This window comes from Anguilla anguilla, chromosome 17, assembly GCF_013347855.1.
Source record: "Anguilla anguilla isolate fAngAng1 chromosome 17, fAngAng1.pri, whole genome shotgun sequence".
NCBI classification, from domain to species: Eukaryota; Metazoa; Chordata; class Actinopteri; order Anguilliformes; family Anguillidae; genus Anguilla; species Anguilla anguilla.
The window spans coordinates 7825998-7846016 of record NC_049217.1 but is presented as its reverse complement, the minus strand read 5'-3'; the positions used below and the strand labels follow the sequence as shown (position 1 = coordinate 7846016).

At 46.0% G+C, this 20019-nt stretch overlaps 1 protein-coding gene across 3 annotated transcripts; it reads left to right on the top strand.

The window, feature by feature from the left end:
- The first annotated feature begins 240 nt into the window (after positions 1–240).
- fus (FUS RNA binding protein) lies at positions 241–19541 on the top strand. 3 transcript variants are annotated; one of them, XM_035398180.1, is made up of 15 exons: positions 243–460; positions 1437–1461; positions 2520–2680; positions 3909–4080; positions 5136–5347; positions 5758–5956; positions 8779–8813; positions 11992–12027; positions 12987–13096; positions 13675–13804; positions 16281–16382; positions 16781–16898; positions 17899–17996; positions 18365–18500; positions 19223–19541. In XM_035398180.1, the coding sequence occupies exons 1-15, from the start codon at positions 448–450 to the stop codon at positions 19260–19262; spliced, it is 1587 nt and encodes a 528-aa protein (XP_035254071.1). In that variant the 5' UTR covers positions 243–447; the 3' UTR covers positions 19263–19541. The 3 variants fall into 3 exon arrangements, with proteins under 3 accessions (XP_035254072.1, XP_035254073.1, XP_035254071.1); XM_035398181.1 differs by lacking the exon at positions 8779–8813 and having other exon boundaries at positions 241–460; XM_035398182.1 differs by lacking the exons at positions 17899–17996; positions 18365–18500 and having other exon boundaries at positions 242–460.
- The last annotated feature ends 478 nt before the right edge of the window (positions 19542–20019 follow it).

The following is a 20019-nucleotide window of genomic DNA, read 5'->3' as shown; positions in this document are numbered from 1 at the left end:
CTTAAATAAGCCAATTTAGTCATTTAAGTCAAATTTGTGTTTTGACAGGACTGGTCAAGCAGCATCACAACAACCTAAACAGTGCGCTAACTGCTGCTAACAAACCAAGAAGTGAGACATTTAATATGAATCCACGATAAGAACTTCAACATTTCTAAATAAAACCCAGTACATACAAGGTTAACCCAAGTGGTTATTTTCGCAAAGCTTAGTGGTGTCAGCATATATTAGCTATAAACGTAACGCTCAGATGCCACCCTAGAATTTTAATTCTGAGGGATGGTGCAATCCTACATTAACTGTGTTTTAAATTATAGACCAAGCCAAAGCTGGGGGGTCGGTAGTTTGTTGCGACTGTGGCGAGCAGTAGTGGATTGTCTATAGTTAGATTGATAATTCTTTCTTTTTTAACCTGTTTTTATTGTCCCCTAGGGATAATACGTGGAGATGGCGTCTAATGGTAAGACAATACAGAGTTTTGACTCGCTAGATAAGAAGATAAGTGTGGGTTTCAAAAAATCCTAGACTAAAAACAGCTAAGCTAAGTTGAACCCGGGCAATTAACGTTAGCTTAGCCCATGTTGCAATTGCTGTTCGGCCGCATGTAACTCATTAACCTGCGTCGGTTGGCTGACATATCGCTATAAAATAAAATGTTAGCGGAGATTAATTTAAGTGATTAGTTATTTATGCTATGATGGACGTTAGCTATGGCTATCTGACGAAAAATGCTACTTCGCAAGCACTAGCCAGGTTGTTAGCTAGCTAGATATGCAGCTATTTAACTTACTGCCAGCCAGCAAGTCATCTGTATATTTATTTGGGGGAGCTTTTGGCATTAGTAATTGCATTTTTGGCCTAACAGATATGCTTCACAGTTTCCCCAGTCAATTGAATTGTGTACGTATGGATATGTGTCATTGCTAGCTTTCGCCAGACAAAAGAGATGAACGTCTCCGCCATTTTGTTCACAGACCGGTTCAGGATCATTATCCATACTAGTTATACGTGCATGAATTTAGCTAACTGTGGAACTGTCTGGTTCCTTATAGTGGTCATGTTTGTCTCAGGTAATGTACCTTATAGTTGACACCCAGCCAGATGCATGTCGGATTTAGCATTTATTTGGCAAAATGTGTTTAAATCCAGCGGATGTTGTGGTTGCCCATGACAACGGCTCCACGCGTTGCCGGCAGTATGGAATGGCGCACTTGGCCGTCTTCGTCCCTCAGCTCCGACCATGCTTAGACACCAATTCTGACTTTATTCGTAAAGCTTTGCGTCTTCGCCATTTCCCCATTCTTTCAATGAAAAGACTCAGTTCTCTGTATCGTGCCCCAGTAATGACAGATCAACAGTCGCTGTGTATATTTGTGGTTGGATTTCTATAATGTAATAGTGACAAGTGTCTAACTGTCAATCCTTCTTCCCCTCAGACTATTCCCAAACTGCATCTCAAGGGTGAGTTGAAGCTTAGTATTACTAGTTACGCCTTCCTAATGTCTTTTGTTATTGCATATTTGTTCAGTCTGGAAAGGGTTACAAAGCCATTTCTATGACTCTGGGACTTCACAAACCACAGTCAGAGCTATTATCTCCAAATGGAGAACCCTTGGAACAGAGGTTAATCTTCCCAGGAGTGGCCAGCCTGCCTAAATTTCTCAAGGGGTACAGTGACAACTCATCCAGGAAGTCACAAAATATACCAGAAGAACATCCAAAGAACCGCAGGCCTCTCTAGCCTCAACTAAGGTCAGTGTTCATGACTCCACAGAAAGAGACTGGGCAAAAAATGGGATTCCTGAGAGTACCAAGGCGGAAACCACTGCTTACCAAGAGAAACATCAGGACTAATCTCACATTTGCAACAAAGCACCTGGATGATCCCTAAGCCTTTTGAGATAATGTTCTATGGACAGATGCATAAAAAGTGGAACTTTTTGGACAACTTGGGTCCCATTATATCTGGTGTGAAGCAAATACAGGAGAACATCATGCCAATAGTCAAACGTGGTGGTGTGATGGTGTGGGGATGCTTTCCATGGGACCTGGACAGCTTTCCATTATTGAAGGAACGATGAATTCTGCTCTGTAATAGAAAATTCTTAAGGAGATTGTGCTGTCACCTGTCCATTAGCTGCAGCTGAGTTGTGCAGCAAGACAATCCAAAACACAAAAGCAAGTCTACATCTGAATCTCTGAAAAGAAACAAAATGAAAGTTTTGGAGTGGTCTAGTCAAAGTCCTGACTTGAACCAAACAGAGATGCCTGATCGATGTTGTTGTCATGAATGTTTAATATGCCCTGGTTTAGTATTTAATTTATGAATGAATGAATGTGCAGTCTGCTGGATGGGTATGTTTTCTACGACTACATGTAATATCAGTGTGTGTGTGACCCTGTCAGAATTTGGACAATATGATCCAGTCAAGTCTGATAACTGGTCTCGCATTAGGGTTATGTTGCCTGCCTTAATGCAATACTCTTTATTTTTTTGTCTGTTTATTTTTACTTTTCAGCTATGGTGCATATGGAGGCCAGGCTGGTCAAGGCTACAGCCAGCCTGCGTCCCAGGGCTACAGTCAGCAGGGCTATGGCGGATACAGTCAGGGCACTGGCAGCAACAGCGCCACCTACAGCCAGGGAGGCTATGGGTCCAGCTACGGACAGTCGCACTCAGGTGACCTGCACTCTGTGTCATTGCACACAACAAATTGCCACACGAACATGGCGCTAACATCCAATTTCATTTAAAATTTTCATGCTGTTGCTCCTGTTCTCTAACTCAGGGGCTCCCAAACTTTTTTCTGATGTCACTCCAAATGAATGTCCACAAATTTACGTGACCCCAACACCAAACATATGCCTTGTGCCTAACAACACCCTTTAGCCTTGACTACATTAGCGATACACCATGACCTTTAAATTATTTATTTATTTATTCCCCCCCCCCCCCAAAGTTTTCAGGCCATCCCATCCTCAAATCAGGCGACCCGACATGAGGTTGTAACCTGCAGTTTGGGAACCCCCGTTTGGACAGTTTTTGAAGCCATTCATGACTCTTTATTACAATGTGCACAATCGCCCATCTTGGCTGTAGATCACTAAACCCCACCTGTTTGCCTTAGGCAAAATGCTATATCCAGAATGCCTTTGTCTTTTTTTTTGATGTATTTTCTGAAGTGTATTGTTCAGTGTGTGATATTGTTGACATTTGTAACGTAAAGTAAACTCAGGCAAGCACTGGGGTAGGAACACCCTCGTACACACATTTCTCTGTTAACTGGGGTAGACTTAAAACTCAGTCATAAGCGAGTAAGCAACTTCCCAAAGCAACTTAGAGCTTGCATATAGTTGCAGATTGATGTTATATGGGTGGATGAGAGCTTGCGCATTTAGCTGCAGATCAATGTGATATGGGTGGAGGGATAGATTAGACCTTGCACATGTAGCTGCAGATCGATGTGATATGGGTGGATTAGACCTTGCACATGTAGCTGCAGATCAGTGTGCTATGGGTGGATTAGACCTTGCTCATTTAGTTGTAGTTCGATGTGATATGGGTGGATGTAGGTGGTACCAACAAAGTTCAGCTTTAAAAATATCTGCCATCAGTTTAGCCACACACGAGCAGTAAGTGAGACTCCTGCATACCACTGTACTAGGCTGCATTAGAACATCACATGTACAGCTATGGGCAGTCCGTAGAGAGCATGCTCACTGTTATTTGATTTTTATTTGTCTGAATTACTACTTAGTTGTGCTGATCAAGTTAAAATATGTAACAGTGGAGTTCCTTCATTAACTGTAGTTGAAGTTTGAGTCACTTTGTGTTCTGTAGCTGTCTATTGAAGCTGTTCTCGCTCGGCGATCGTGTAACTTTTGCGTCCTCCGCTTTGCGCGCTCAGGTGGATATGGATCCCAGACGTCCCCCCAGGGTTACAGCCAGTCCAGCCAGTCCAGCCAGTCCTACGGCTCTGGGGGCTACAGCAGCGGCCAGCCTCCCCAGAACAGCTATGGCCAGCAGTCGTCCTACAGCGGGTACGGGCAGCAGCCGTCTGCAGCGGCCTCCACTGGCAGGTGAGCCTGCAGCGGCCTTTCCGCCAATCAGCATTAGATTATGTGTGTGCCCGCTGCCGAAACAAACTTCGGCTGGTTCGTACGAACGAAACGATGCGATTTCGGAGAAAAAAAACATAGCTCTGCGTTGACTTCGGCTACGGCAGTGTATCCGTCCCTCCTGGCCGAATACCCAAGATGTTCACACACTGACATCAGCGCGGACATCGTCTGCAATTAAAATCTAAAATACTGCACGGATGGCTACACGGATGCGTCCCGTATCCTCGTCTGATTGAGCACATGAACATGCCGTCTTCTCTTTGTGCTTTTCTGTTTTGCATGCGTTAAATAAAGTGACTTTAAAATAATCAACGTCCATCTGTCTTAAGTGTCTGCTCCTTCATCGTAGCCGTTGTTTTCTGTGCTTCGTGTGGCAAATTTCTTCTTTTTTCTTTTTTTCATATCGTAAGAAATGCAAAATGTAGAAGCACCTATGGCATTCAAAGCTAAATAATAGAATTTTTGTAAAATTCAAACCCATAAATAACTTCTTATTCCAACGAGCTGGTGTATACTTACAAAGTGTAAGTAGGTATGAACCTGAAAATATTCTATAAGTGCCATTCAAATCTGTGCTGAAACAAAAATGCCTTGGGGGGGGGGTGGAGGAAACTGGTTTGCATAATGGTGCCAACTTAAGAACAACAACAACAATAATAATAATGATAAGCTCGCAGGAAAACAATAGTGGTTAAAGGCCTTCGGGCTTTAAACACTAATAATAAAAATAAATGGATAAAAATGCAGAAAAAATGTATATAAGGAAAATACATTAAGGTAATGCAAAAAAAAAAAAAAAACCTTGGTAAAAGCGATGCCAAAAAGGTGTGTCTTACGATTCCATCCATGGATTCAGAGACCCCTATATTCTGTCACGGCCCCCTGGAGCATCTTTTATGGTGACGCTGTCGGCTTTATAAATTAGTTACATTTAGGCAGATGACAGCCTACATTAAGACCTAATTTTTTCCCCCACCTCTCTCTCTCTCTCTCTCTCTCTCTCTCTCTCTCAGCTATGGCAGTAGCTCCCAGACCTCCGGTTACGGGCAGCCCCAGAGTGGGGGGGGCTATGGGGGCCCGGCGGGCGGGTACGGGGGAGGGAGCGGTGGCCAGCAGCAGCAGCAGCAGTCCCAGCACGGGGGCGCCCCCTACAGCCAGACCCCCAGCTACAGCTCCCCCCCCCCTCAGAGCTACAGCCAGCAGAGCCCGTACAGCCAGGGTGGTGGTGAGTCCTGGCGCTTCTGTCAGTGCAGTGGGCTTCTCCTGAGTCTGCCACATGTGCTCCTATCTGCTAAAGTGTCATTGGATATTGCATAAGGTCATATTGGAAGTCGAGGATATTGTAGATTTTCAAGTTCTAAATGAATCACTTGTCTAAGGGAATTGAATAGAAGTTTCTGGGAGGTAATTTGTACTTAGTTTCCGACGTGCAGCTGCAGGTACCCAGACTCCCATTGTGTTTGGCCATCGATGCTAAAGATGCTAGCCGTGGGTTCATGTGGACAGTAAATTGGCTAAACACTCTAGCTTAGATGTGCAGAACGAAGCACTGAAAAGCAATAAATGAGATTTGCGTAGATCGTGCCTGAACTGCCGTAGGTGTGCGTGTGCTGATTCTTCCGCTCCGTTTCCTAGGATACGGGCAGGACTCCCCACCAATGGGCGGCGGTGGCGGCGGAGGAGGCGGAGGAGGCGGTTACGGCGGCCAGGACGGTGATTACGGCGGCCAGGACCGTGGCGGGCGTGGCCGAGGGGGGGGCGGATTCGGCGGCCGCGGCGCGGGTGGCTTTGATCGCGGAGGCCGCGGGGGTCCGAGGGGGCGAGGAGGCATGGGGTAAGTGTGTCTTTAGTTTCGGCTCCGCTGTGACACTGACCCAGCCAGGCTCAGTCTGAATAATGCACTGACCCAGCCAGGCTCAGACTGAATAATGCACTGACCCAGCCAGGGTCAGACTGAATAATGCACTGACCCAGCCAGGGTCAGACTGAATAATGCAGTGACCCAGCCAGGGTCAGACTGAATAATGCACTGACCCAGCCAGGGTCAGACTGAATAATGCACTGACCCAGCCAGGCTCAGACTGAATAATGCAGTGACCCAGCCAGGCTCAGACTGAATAATGCAGTGACACTGACCCAGCCAGGGTCAGACTGAATAATGCACTGACCCAGCCAGGCTCAGACTGAATAATGCAGTGACCCAGCCAGGCTCAGACTGAATAATGCACTGACCCAGCCAGGCTCAGTCTGAATAATGCACTGACCCAGCCAGGCTCAGACTGAATAATGCAGTGACCCAGCCAGGCTCAGTCTGAATAATGCAGTGACCCAGCCAGGCTCAGTCTGAATAATGCACTGACCCAGCCAGGCTCAGTCTGAATAATGCACTGACCCAGCCAGGCTCAGACTGAATAATGCACTGACCCAGCCAGGCTCAGACTGAATAATGCAGTGACCCAGCCAGGCTCAGACTGAATAATGCACTGACCCAGCCAGGCTCAGACTGAATAATGCACTGACCCAGCCAGGCTCAGACTGAATAATGCACTGACCCAGCCAGGCTCAGACTGAATAATGCAGTGACCCAGCCAGGCTCAGACTGAATAATGCAGTGACAGTGACCCAGCCAGACTCTGTTTGAAGTCCAGTGCTTGCGTGTTGCAAACACACACGGCTAGCAGTTTACACGAACAGAAACTATGAAATGTGTATATATTGTTGAAATGTGTGTTTTTAAAATATGTATGTATATAAAGACATATTTATTTTTTGCATGACTTGGGTTGTGTAAGAGCTGCTTCACATACGCAGTCACATAATGTAAAGTGGGTGTCATTCACGCAAGTGGAGGCCAGGTGGTGCTGTTGAATCCAAAAACACGAGTGCTCCCATCCACAAAAGCAACAGTCGTTCAGGTTTTTGGCTGCTCGATAAACTACACACAGCCGTTTGCAGTGCAGACCCTTGGTATACTTGCTCACGCGTGTCCAGTAGAAGTCCCAAAAATCCCCTTGTGGTCAAGGAAGATCAATTTGTATGTTTTAAATATTCTGAAAATTTGAGTGTAATAGAGCTGCAGTTCGTCCATCTCTGGTGTCTGAATATAACAACTGTACCATGACTTGCTTAAGAATGCCTGGCTATGTAAGTGTTCAAGTAAATGAGCCAAGTGCTCAAATAGAGTTTTATTTTTTCTTTTATTTGACAATGCCGTGAACTTTAAGATGTGCAATCCAATGAAGCACTGTCAGCTGAATGGAATGTACCCTTTCAAGGATTATTCAGCAATGAAAACAAGTGGTCTTTAGCTGGAGCTTTCTGCGGGACTAGTTAATCTTGTTCTGGTATGAAAAGCCTGAATCGATGGTTAAGGAGAGTAACAGAATTGCTAACGTGCTAACTAGGCAAATGCGATTTCTTGAATTTGGCACCGATGTGTACGTTTGTAATGTTTGCTATTCGCAGCTGGTCACTGTGATTAAAAAACATTATGCAAATTCATTGGAAATGAGATATACAAGCAAACCTGTGTTACATGATGAGCACAAGATTGATGAAATGCTTTTTAAAAAGAACAAAACAAACCTAAATCCAAAAGTGTACAATGTAGTGTAAAAGCGGAGGGTAAGCATTCTGTGCTTTTGGCGTATGGTTTGCACACAGTCCAGTTAAAAGTTAACGGGGTGCAATGTGTGCTACCTGTGCTGGGAATGAGCTGATGGAAATCACTTCCTTACACCCATAATGCTTCACTCCCTTGTTTCTTGCCTTGTCCTTGTGATGATTTTAATTGCTTTAATGAATCTCTGCATCTCCTCCTAGGCCTTTTCTCAGGAGTTTTTTTATTTTTTATTTTTTTTATTTCTTTGTAAAAGTTCAGAGAAATGATTGGTGGTTAGGGTACTGGGGGGAATACTAGGAAGGAGGGGAATTGAAATAAAACTCAAAAAAGGTGTACTGAAAGAGGTGTACTGATTTTTCACGGTAAAGAGGTTTTCTCAGAAAAGGTGTTAATGACGGTAACGCGGTCATCTGTTCCGCCAACACCCGGTACGCCCCCAGTAATCCGGATAAGCACGCGGCCACATTGATGTCTCAGTGTCGTCAACTCTAACCTTGGGGTTGCGGTAGGTTTTTCAGGTGAACCCGCACTAATTGTAGGCACTGGTTTCAAGTACTCTTACGGTCTTTGAAACAGTATTAAAATGAAATACTATCAAAGGTCAAGATGGTTTGTAGAAGGTCTGGGTCAATTGAAAGGGTACGTTATGTGAGTGATGACTCACTATGTTCCCCAGTACACTGAATGACATCACCTTTACTATTGCCTTACTAATTTGCAAGAATGTTAAGGGTGAGTGTTAATTTACTTTAAAAAAAATAAAATTAAAAAAAACCCGTGTCCTGTGACTCAAACCTGTCCAAGATGAGGGCATGCAGGTCCGGCTGGGTTAAGCTGGAGGGGGATACTTTGGGGAAGAAGAGGGTGTGTTTTGAGGGTGAAACCTGCGGATTGAGGTAGTGAAGAGGACAGAGGAAGGGTTCGGGGATTGGGGGAAGACGTCGTGACTCTGAGTACGTGAGGGGCCTGGGAAATGGCCCCGCCCAGCCCCCCCGCCCCCAGTCTTCATGGCGTCTCGCTTGTGTCTCCATCAGAATGGGCGATCGAGGAGGATTCAATAAGTATGGTGGTAAGTGACCAAAATTTTCAAACAGAATTCAGGGGAGAGAGAAGGACACTGGGTGTTGAGAGTGTGGGAGGGGGGCGGTTCTGACAGCATTTCTCAAGTTTACCATGAAACCGTATCGAACGAATGGTGGATTTAGAAGGTGGTACAAGTCACAGGTGACATGGAAATTTAATTAAAAGCTTCTGTACTGCACAGTGCAATATTAGCCTGTTGCTAAGAGTACCTCTTGTGGAGTTCGGAGAAAGGTACCAGGAAGGGCGAGACGTATGTGGGAATGCATAGCATGTTGAGGTGGGGAGAGGGATGTTTTTTTGGGGGAAAAGACAAAGTATATTTGTCTCAGATGGTTAGTATTCTCGAAGGGTAAGCTGTAAACTCTAAATACATTAGATTGACAGTACGTTAGGGTCTCCAAAAAAGGTTCCTTGAGTTTAAATTCTATGCATGGTGATTCCTAAAGCACCTCAATATGTTATGTGGCATGTGTTGTGGTCTTGCATGTGCTCAGTTTTGTTTTGTTTTTTAATTTTTAATTTTTATTTTTAAAGATGACAGAATTTTATCTGGGAACTAGCATTTTGTGTGTGTGTATTTGTGTGTGTTTACACCTTTTGTATGTGTCATTGTCCAAGTGTGGGAGGAGTTGTATGATCAGGAAGTATGAGTCATCAGTTTTATTTTGTTCCTCCTTCCCTGATGGTAAATTGGAATGCATGGAGATAAAGATCTACCACCTTCACTTTTGCAATAAAACACAGCAATTTGACCTTGGACTTCCCCATTCTCTGGGCTTGAGACAATAAAATCTGAAGAAGCCAGATTGGTTTCTGAGTGTTTGTCAGTTCTGAAAGGGGTTGCATCTTATTACATTTGATGAGCAGCAATGAAATAATTCACAGTTGTGATTGGCTGTGGATTTGTAGCCGACTTCCTGGTGATTTTCGGTAAAACTTGAATTTCGCAATTAGTCTAGAACATGCATGCAAAATATGCTATTCATTTGTCTAGGTAAAGCAATGTTTAAAACCGGGTTACAGTACCATAAACAGGAATTATTGGCATGAATGAAATGTTGAAGATGTGGTCATGTTTTAGACATCAGAGTAATTGAGCTCTGGATTAAAATATTCATGCATTTACACCCTGGTAGTTTGTCTTTGTATCTTCAGTGTTGAATAAGCAAATGTTGGAATGGGAGTGGTCATGGGACGATAGGGTGGCTGAAGTGTAAGGCCTTCCAGCAGTTGTCCCCTGGAGGTGGGCCGGCTGTTGAGCTGCTCATCTGGACGTTTCTAAAGCCCCAGGACAGCGCTGTGTATCGGTGTGAATGCCGCCCGAGCTTTTGGACAGAGCCCCCAAGGGTCGGTAGGGTCATTGCGGTGCCGCCTGTGGCGGGGGGGTCGAGCCGCCTCCTTTCTCTCCTTAGCCTAAGGGGCCCCGGCAATGATGCAGAACCCAATCTCAACCAGGCGAAGGTTGAAGCACTCTTGACTCTGGTCAGCAGTGAATAATGGCATGTTGTAACATTTCACTGGTTACTCCCAAGTCCTAGATGAGGCCGTACCTATCCAACAAACAAGGCCTGCTATGGCAGTTTTTCTTTGGGTGTTTTTTTGGGGGGGTGGGAGTGTGGCAGTTCTCCAGGGTCACTGTAGGGACATCCTGTTTTCCAGATTGTTCCGGTGAAGTATGTCAATGCCCTTCATCATATCATGAATACAAAAAAGTGGGATAAATTCTCATGAAGTGGTTCTGGCACAAAAAAAACACAAATCCAGTTTTAAACCGATGTCCTTGGAAAAGGTACACAAATCAGTGGTTGTGTAGTCGTGTGGTGACTGCGGACTAAATCAAATGTTTTATACAAGCTAAAGCTTTCAGGCCTGAGGCTCTGCTGTGATGTCCACTACATGGTGGGTATGCAAACACAAACACTGGATTAATGGTTTAGATTCCCTGGAATGGCGCTAACTGAAGGTGCAACGCATCTGGCGGTTGGTTGGCGATGGTTGGTGTGCGGTTATATCTGGTTCCGCCGCCCTCATAACTGTGGGGAAATGCTGTTAGCGGTGTGATCTACACATGCTCAGATCAGAAGCTAATACAAGCGTTTGCACATGGGTAAAAATTGTATAAATATAGTTTGAATGTTGGTTGAACGGTCTGAAAAAATGAATCCATGTGTAATATTTGGTTTTGTGTCTGGAGAAATGCACTCTGAATTGTTTTGTTGGTGTGAACTGAGACTGAATATCTCGTTTGCTTCCTCTTGCCTCCTCTCTCAATGTCTATCTGATTGAAATGGGTGAATTTGTGGCTCCTCATTTGTGTGGTTGTGAGGTTAAGGTCCACCTTAAATGAGAGGTAGTCGCCTTGGTCTTTCCTCCATTGAGGATCATCTCAAAACTGGTGAACGTTGACCCATATGTATAGCATTTTGGTGGCAGGGAAATCCAGGTGAGAGAACGTTGGCTTCTGAAGAAATGCGCCTTTGACATCGATGGGACATCTCTTGCGTCACTCTTGACGCAAAACGTCAAATCTCCGGTGGATAAACTCGCTTCACACTGGAACTTCGGTGTACCTCTTCAATGGTGTGAGTGTACTGGCAAAACTGCCGGTCAAAACTGGAATGGTTTAAGGTGGAATGGGGCGGATCCTGGCGTTCAGCTATGCGGTAGCTACGTGTGTTTAGGAACGTGGACACGGCTGCTGTATCTGCCTTTATCAATGCACATCGGTCACAGTGGTGTATAAGTTTGCACTGCCCACGTGGTAACGCATTTGTTTGGGTGTCGGCACGTGTGAAAGGCCATGTTTATAAATGCTTCCCGTCATGAACGTGCTCTCTGATTGGAGAAGACTCACCTACATCATTAATGTGTGCTGAACTTCGTGGCTGAGCAGATGTGTCCATAACCACGTTTCCATGGCGACTCATCTTCAGAACGGTTCATGTCTGTGATTGGGTGGAGTGCGCCATTAACGAACACTGGCGTTCTGTGCGGCAGTCAGCGGTGCACGTGTAGTAACCCCACTGAGTGGTGGCGGTAGGATGTTTAAGGTTGTCAGACGGTGTGAGTGTGGGAAATGTAGTTTCGGAGGGATGATGTCTGTATGTGTTCTCACCCTGCTCTTGGCCTACATGTTTATTCCGGTCCTTTCTCTCCCCCTGAAGGACCCAGGGACCAAGGCCTCGGCGGACCCAGTGGCAGTAAGTGTCTTCTCACCTGGCCCTTCACTTCAAAGTGCATCATTTTCACCGTTTCCAGACTTAAAAGGTTGAGTAAACCACCCATTCAGGACATTCTGGTCTGGGAGAAATGGATAAAGCTGAAAATTGTTGGTGTCTGTGTCAGGGTTGCCGTGAAAAGTGGCTGTGCTGGAAAATGTGTTTTTGTGCTTCCTGCTTATTGACTGATGGTGTGAAAGAGGGACAGATTGAATGCGCACTCTCCTCTTATGTTAATCTGTAATGTGTGAATGACTTGTCTATGTAATCAACCCGAAACCTGTGGTTATCGGAATGTCCAAAAATCCATAATTGGAATGTTGAAAAGAAATCCACCATTCATATGCTAATAATGGGTACACCACGTTACTCCTTACAATGGGTCTGGATCTCCCTAATGCCATGGTTTATGATCACACAGTGAACTCAACTGCAGGCCGCACCTAAATTAAAACAAACATGCGCTTGTCATCCTTGTCAATACTTAACCCTAGCCCTCAGGGCATACTTGAATGATATGAAAGGATAAGTACTACATTACTCACTGTTCTTTCTGTAAAAGCAATGATAAGCATGTGTGTCTGTGTGTGTGTTTTAAAATAGGTCTGACCTACTTTTGAGTTTTCTGTGTGGTTATAAATGATTTTATGGAGATCCAGACCCACAGTGGGGTGTAGTGGGTACCTGTTATCAGCATTTGAATGGCGGATTTCATAACCGCTTTTTTCTATTTTAATAGTGGGTTGTTTGACTGCGGGGTGACTAGGTCTGTAGTCCAGCCTTGGGGGCTGGCCTGTGTTTAGTGGTGATGCAGTATGAGGATAAATTTGGTCTCACAACAAATGTTGACTAGTTTCTTGTTTGCAGTCATTCCCAATGCATGTCAAGGGGCTGGTGGAGGATAAACGGCTCTCTCTCCCCTCTCTCTCCCCCCTTTACAGTGGAGGAACAGGATAACTCCGACAACAACACCATCTTTGTGCAGGGCCTGGGAGACGGCTACTCGGTTGAGTCAGTCGCAGACTTCTTCAAACAGATCGGCATCATCAAGGTACCATTCAGCTACTCATTTCAGCCACTCCCAAAATTTCAGCCAATCGTGGGCCCTGATTACAGGCTGCCCCCCAATGGTGCCCCATAAGCCCTGCGTTTGGGTATCGGCAGCACGCTCCGAGCAGAGGGCGGTGCCAAAACGAAGTCGGCACAGAGAGGTCGCTCAAAGAAGCCCTCGACATTGCCCCTCAATGGAGACTCCCCAAAAACCACCCCAGCAGCCACCACATGCGTCCCACAGTGCACCACGATTTGCAAACGCCTAGACCTCCTGCACACTTCCGGTCCGTAAGGGGCTCGGAAACTTCGACCCCATTATGAGCCATAATGGATCCTGTACACTAGTAGCACCAGATGAAGACGAGTGGAGCTGTGGCTTAGTGATGATTCGTTTAAGGTGCCGTCCTTAATGACCCTTATGAGCATCCCTTGGGCCCTGGAGTCAGTGCTCGATGGCCGGTGGTCAAAGGCAGTGCTCTCGATGGTTTGAGGGCTTATGCAGAATGCAGCCATGGTCTCACTTGCCATTTACTGACTGCTTCGTCTTCTCCTCCCCTCTCTCCCCCCCCCCCGTAGATCAATAAGAAGACTGGCCTGCCCATGATCAACCTGTACACGGACCGGGAGACGGGGAAGCTCAAAGGGGAGGCCACCGTTTCCTTCGACGACCCTCCGTCCGCCAAGGCCGCCATCGACTGGTTTGACGGTGCGTGTGAGGTGCCGCCGGGAGGCCGCGATGGCCGCCGCGTCTGCCTGCAGGCCTGCGCCGCAGTTCCGAGCCTTGGGTCTCCACCCACGTCCGCTCCGAGCCGCCCTGGTGGCGGGCCGGACGGAGGGAGCCCTCGAGCGTTTCCCCCGTCAGGTTGTTGACAGCTTGATTAGGAAATTTGGTTGCATTGCATTTGCTAGTTTCGCCCACAAATGAACTTCTTTTGTCAAGGAATGAAATGAATGAAATTTTTCCTAGAAAGTGTCAAACGAGTAGGCTAGCCTGTGCGACAACGCTCTTTGATTAGATTTGTTTATTGTTGTTGCAATAACAGACTACATTATACACGCTTTGCAGTTATTTGCTGACTTTTTGTTTTTTTTGTCAAAATGTTTATGAATCTGCTGGCTAGAGCGCATTTACTCGAGTAAACGGTATCACCCCCTAGTAGGGACACACAAACCGTCTTCAGCTGTGATTAATGAGCTCATTGATAATGGAATCTATAGAAATTGAGCTAAAATGTGGGGTCATGTAAACGATCGGGCTTATTTAATGACCAAGAGCAGAAGCTGCCAAACTCCTGTGCTAAAACATCTAGTGGGTAGAAAGAGGGGAAATGTTATCGCTCACTTCCTTGCTGTGCTGCAGCTTGGGGTTGCAGAGTAGCCAGAGGAAATTCTTGCAGCACAGATTCATGGGAAATGCAGCATTTCTTAAAGGAGTAACATGGTGGTTGAACGTGACACTTCCCAGTTGTCTTTAGGCAACAACAAAACAAATTTTGTATTATTTAGTCATTTCAATGTACTTTAAAACATATTTTTTTCTAAGCCTAAATTTCCCACTATAAAAGTTCACCCGAACCGTCTGGGCGTGGTAATGAGAACTGTCAGTTAGCTATGATTGACAGACCGTGCCCCATTACCATAGCTACCCCCATGATACGCGCTCTATTTGGGAGACTGAATTTTCAAAAGCTAGCTAGCTTAGTAGTTTGTCAAGTATCGATAGATAGCTAAGGTAAGGACGTAGACTTATATCCAGTGATAATTTTTGCTATCTAGCTACCCAAGTTAAGATAAAAGCACAACTATAACGTCCTCATCAAAGCAAACTAGCTAGCTAACGTTATCGATAACATTGCCTTATGAAAGCAAACTACCTAGCTAGCTAATGTTAGCTAGCTAGCTAAATGAATATAACCAGAAATAATCTAATAGTCCTTAAAAGGCACTCTAATTTAAGTGAACCTAACGTTAGTCAAATATTTGCATTGTCTTGCCTGTAAGCCAGCGGCGCAAACTATGGCTCTCGAGTTATCCATGGGTTTACGGGGCGTGGAAAGGGGAGTGGTTACTGTGTTCGTGATGCACCAAGTTGACAACTTTCTCAACCGGTTGAAAGTAGGACGATAAATTTAAAACGCATATTTCTCCAAAAATACAGAACGGACATATTTAATACTTTACTCATTGTGTTTCTTCAATGCCTCTTGTGCAAATAGCACATACAACCGAGAAAGTGTGAAAATCACCATGGTACTCCTTTAAGAAAACTTCTCTTTATACCCCATCCAAAACTTGTGGCTAGCTTCACGGGCAAGAATGTCTTGACTTGAAATGAAAGAATGTGATATGTCTCCTTGCCACAGCAATTGGATGACATTTTTCATAAACCTTGACAGACACCACAAGCAGACCTTAGTAAAATGTCAGCTGGCTAGCTGTTGGGAATGGCAAACATGATGTTATTGTAGACAACTGCAGGCCTCTTGTAACACACCCACTTTAGCCAGCCAGCTACGTGGCTGGTTCGCAGGTATTATTTCATATTGGTTGCTGTATAACTTTAACTAACTGGCAGGTGTAAAACATTAGTGACCTTAGTAGCGGGCCTAGCCAGCGGGGTAGCAACCTTGCTAAGTGGGCCAGCCTGTGAGCCTGCCCTTCAAACAGCTCTCAGAATTACACGGTCCATTATGCTCAAGCAACGTCTCAAATTCACTTCTGTAACGCAGTGGACGGACTTCATGTTCAGCTCTGTTCCCTGTTGTTAATGAATCTCAGGAATGCTGCCGTGAAGAGCCGACCAAAAGTAGCTATGCTGTGTTTAGCATCTTCATAATGCGGAAGGGGGGGGGTTGTAGTTCCCGAATGCTTGCACTGTCTAGATGGATGATAGATACGGCCGGACTACAGGAAGTACGAGTCGGGGGCAGAAACTCTCTTGGGTGGGTGCGCAAAAAGAAAAACCACCGGAGGGACTGGTCTCCATTCCACATACTCAATCTCTCAGAGAGCTTCCGGAAATGTCTGAAAACGTCATCCAAATGAGTGGAGATTACTGGAAGTGTAAGCCATGGAAGCTTCCAGATGCTCTCAGAGTTTGAGTGTGTGGAATGGAGACTAGTCCCTCAGGTGTTTTGTTGAAAGCCGCGTCATCGCTAACTGGTGTATGTTCCCGTATACAGGCAAGGATTTCAACGGAAACCCCATCAAGGTGTCCTTCGCCACCCGCAGGGCGGACTTCGGGCGCGGGGGCGGCGGCATGAGGGGAGGGCGTGGCCGCGGGGGTGAGTTACTTCCGGTTCCTTGTTTGCCCCCTGGCTCCGGCTCGGTCTGTTGTGGAGCCTGGTCAAGATGGACAGGTGGCATTGCTGCGCTACGTTATACTTTACAGATTTCTCACTTGCTTCATCTGTTAGTTCTTGACTTTAGATTTCCCCCATTTCTTTCCATATTTCTTTATAAATTTGGGATGGCTTACATCATCTTTGCCATGTGAACATATTTTCTGTTTAGCCAAGGAAAAACAGAAAATATGTTCAAAATATCTCTTTATCCAGTTCTCTGGTCCAGCCAGCCAGCAGTGCAGAATTATTTAGCTAAGGCTAAAATACTGCGGATTCGAACGTCCTGCCACCTGGCCCTGTGCCTGTCTTTAATCCTGCTCTGTCGCCCCTGCCCACAGGACCAATGGGCCGTGGTGGTTTTGGAGGGGGCCGAGGCGGAGGGTATCCCAGCAACAATGACGGAGGAGGAGGAGGAGGAAGCCAACAGAGGGCCGGAGACTGGAAGTGCTCGAACCCGTGAGTCATCCGTTGTCTTGGAGACCCAGTTCTGTGATTAGTCCCCGGGCGTGCAGGTTGTGAGTAGTCCCTGTGCAGGTTGTGATTAGCCCCTGGCCATGCAGGTTGTGATTAGACCCAGACAGTGCTGGTTGTGATTAGTCCCTGACAGTGCTGGTTGTGATTAGTCCCCGGCCGTGCAGGTTGTGAGTAGTCCCCGGCCGTGTAGGTTGTGATTATTCCCTGACAGTGCAGGTTGTGATTAGTCCCTGACAGTGCTGGTTGTGATTAGTCCCCGTGCGGGTTGTGATTAGTCCCTGACAGTGCTGGTTGTGATTAGTCCCCGGCCGTGCAGGTTGTGATTAGGCTGCGGTTATCCATCCCCACTATCTCCTCGTCCTGTTATCTCAGGAGAGATTTTATCTCTATTTTTGTCATTGTCAATCTGTGACATCATTGCACTCTTCTTTTGTCTTGCTGCCATGCACAAAAATAGCTTTGAACAGGAAATGAAGGAGTATATACATGACGTAGTGGGAAGTGTGTCGGAGTAAATCATCCGCAGCCAAGAGCATTTGCATTTTGGTAGAAATCTCCTGTTTACCCATTTGTTGGCGTGCAGCAAACTAATCACTGTTGCTTCTGTATTACAGTGGAACTGCCTTTAAAGGCACAATTCTCTTGTACATACTATAAAGCCGCTTTTAAAAGCACTTTTTAAAATGCTTCTAAAAGCGCAATTCTCTTATTCTTACAGTTTAACTGTTTTTAAAGCCCTATTGCTTCAGTATTACAGTAAACTGCTTTTAAAAGTACTGTTGCTTCTGTATTACGGTAAAACTTTAAAAGTACAATTTCACGCACTAAATGTACAGTGGAACCGGAAGGACTTGGTATGAATTTGACTCGAGCTCTTCCTCGAAATCCGCACACCTCTGTTAGCTATTCGCTCCATGCCTGGGGCCCCTCTCCTTTTCAGTGCGAGCCAATCACAGCCGTTCACTCTGGCTTTGTCTCGCAGGGTGTGCGGCAACCTCAACTTCTCCTGGAGGAACGAGTGTAACCAGTGTAAAGCCCCCAAACCCGAGGGGGCGGGAGGAGGCACGTCGCCTGTAGGAGGTAGGGTCCGGGGCCACGCCCCTAAGCGATGTTGCCAGGGGCACCGTGTTCAGGGCTGTCTGGAAATGCTGAACTCATGGAGCCTGATTTTATTGCCCGACCGGTTGTTCCACTGCCTTTTCAACCACCGGGAGTGTATTGTAAACCAGGAACAAGTTCAGGTGTCTGACGGTGATGAATGGGCACCGGTGTTGCTTTACTGAATGTCCTGTGTACGTACACACCGTGAACTTTTATCTGTTGATGCTAATCGCATCGGTCACTGTTGTTAGGTTATGTTTAACATGTAGGAGCGGTTTCCTTAAGGAAGTGCCTGTGTGTTGGTGAAGTGTGCCGATGCTTGCCTTACGGCTGTTTCTGTTCGTCAGGGGGGTACGGAGGTGACCGAGGCCGGGGCGGCTTTGACCGGGGCGGGTTCAGAGGCCGAGGCGGGGACCGGGGTGGTTTCCGGGGGGGCCGAGGCGGAGACCGGGGAGGGTTCGGACCGGGCAAGATGGACAGCAGGTGAGGGACACTGCACACCCCGCTCCGGGATCTGTCTGGGGTTTGGCCTCACACGTCAGGGGAATTCTGAAAATTCTGAAAATTTGCACATTTTGTTTTTTTTTTTCCCTCTGTCCTTCAACTCTTACTTTGTGCCTGCTTCCTCTTGGAACTGAAATGAACTCATAACCTACCATCAGCATTCATAACCTACCATCCACACTCATAACCTACCATCAGCATTCATAACCTACCATCCACACTCAGAACTTACCATCCACACTCATGACCTACCATCCACATTCATGGCCTACCATCAACACTCATTAGATTACATTACAGTACAAGCATTTAGTTAACACAACTATTTTTTTTTTTTTTACATAGCATTTACATTGCATCCATTTATACAGCTGGATATATGCTGAAGCAATGCAGGTTAAGTGCCTTAATCAAGGGTACAACGGCAGTGCTCCATCCAGGAACCTGTGACCTTCAGGTTACAAGCCCAGCTCCTTTCACATTATACTACACTGCCATCCCGGTAACATACAGTCAACACTCATATCCTACCATCCACACTCATAACCTACCATCCACACTCAAGACCCACCATCCACACTCAAGACCTAACATCCACTCTCATAACCTACACTCCAATGTACAGTACAGACTTTACTGCATACGGAATGAGATTGCAGTTCACTGGTGTAAGGAGGGCCTGTTTGCTTATTCTGTTTCAGGGGTGAACACAGACAGGATCGCAGAGACCGACCGTACTGAGGTCCACTCCTCCACCCAGGGACCTGTTTTATTCTCTCCTTCTCTCCTCACCCACCTCCCTAAGTGTTGTCTTTAAGTTGTCACTGAGCTTGTTGGTCTTTGGTGTGGAGAAACGCAGTTCTTTCCCCCCGCTGTATCACAGCGAATCTTTTATTAGCTTGCTTTTCTGAAGCACTCCTGCCATCTTGTTTTGTTAGGTTTTTTTGTTTGTGTTGGGAAGTATTGAAATGTGTTTTAAGATTAATTTGAATTAAAACGAGAAACTCTTGCACTACTCGATCTGCCGTGTCTCCTCTTTCATGCTGGCTACGAGTGATGTGATTTTGTCCCTGCAATTATCCAGCCACACCAGGATGAATGGGTGTCATTACATTGTGAAAATGATGCTTAACCAGATGTTAATCTGAGGGAAGAGGGGATGGGGTCAGTCTCCATGATCACTAAAGCTGATCCTTGGATACAGGCTCTAACGGTACATCAGCACCATGGTGTCCAGCCAGTGGACGTTTCTCAATATCTGTTCTTGTCTGGTCTTGTGTCCATGCGAATTTGCGTGATGTAACACTTAATGGCCCAAGTTCTGTTCTAAAAGCAAGAACGCAAAGAAGGGAGAACCAGGCTGTGTGCGAATCGGCCACCTAACAAGGGCTTGACATTAACACCCGCCAAATACGGGTAGAATTCGCCAGTGGCGTTGCCACTCTTATCAGCTTCGTTAGTGGGTGACCTTTTGGTAGCATTTTCTATGAAAAAAAAA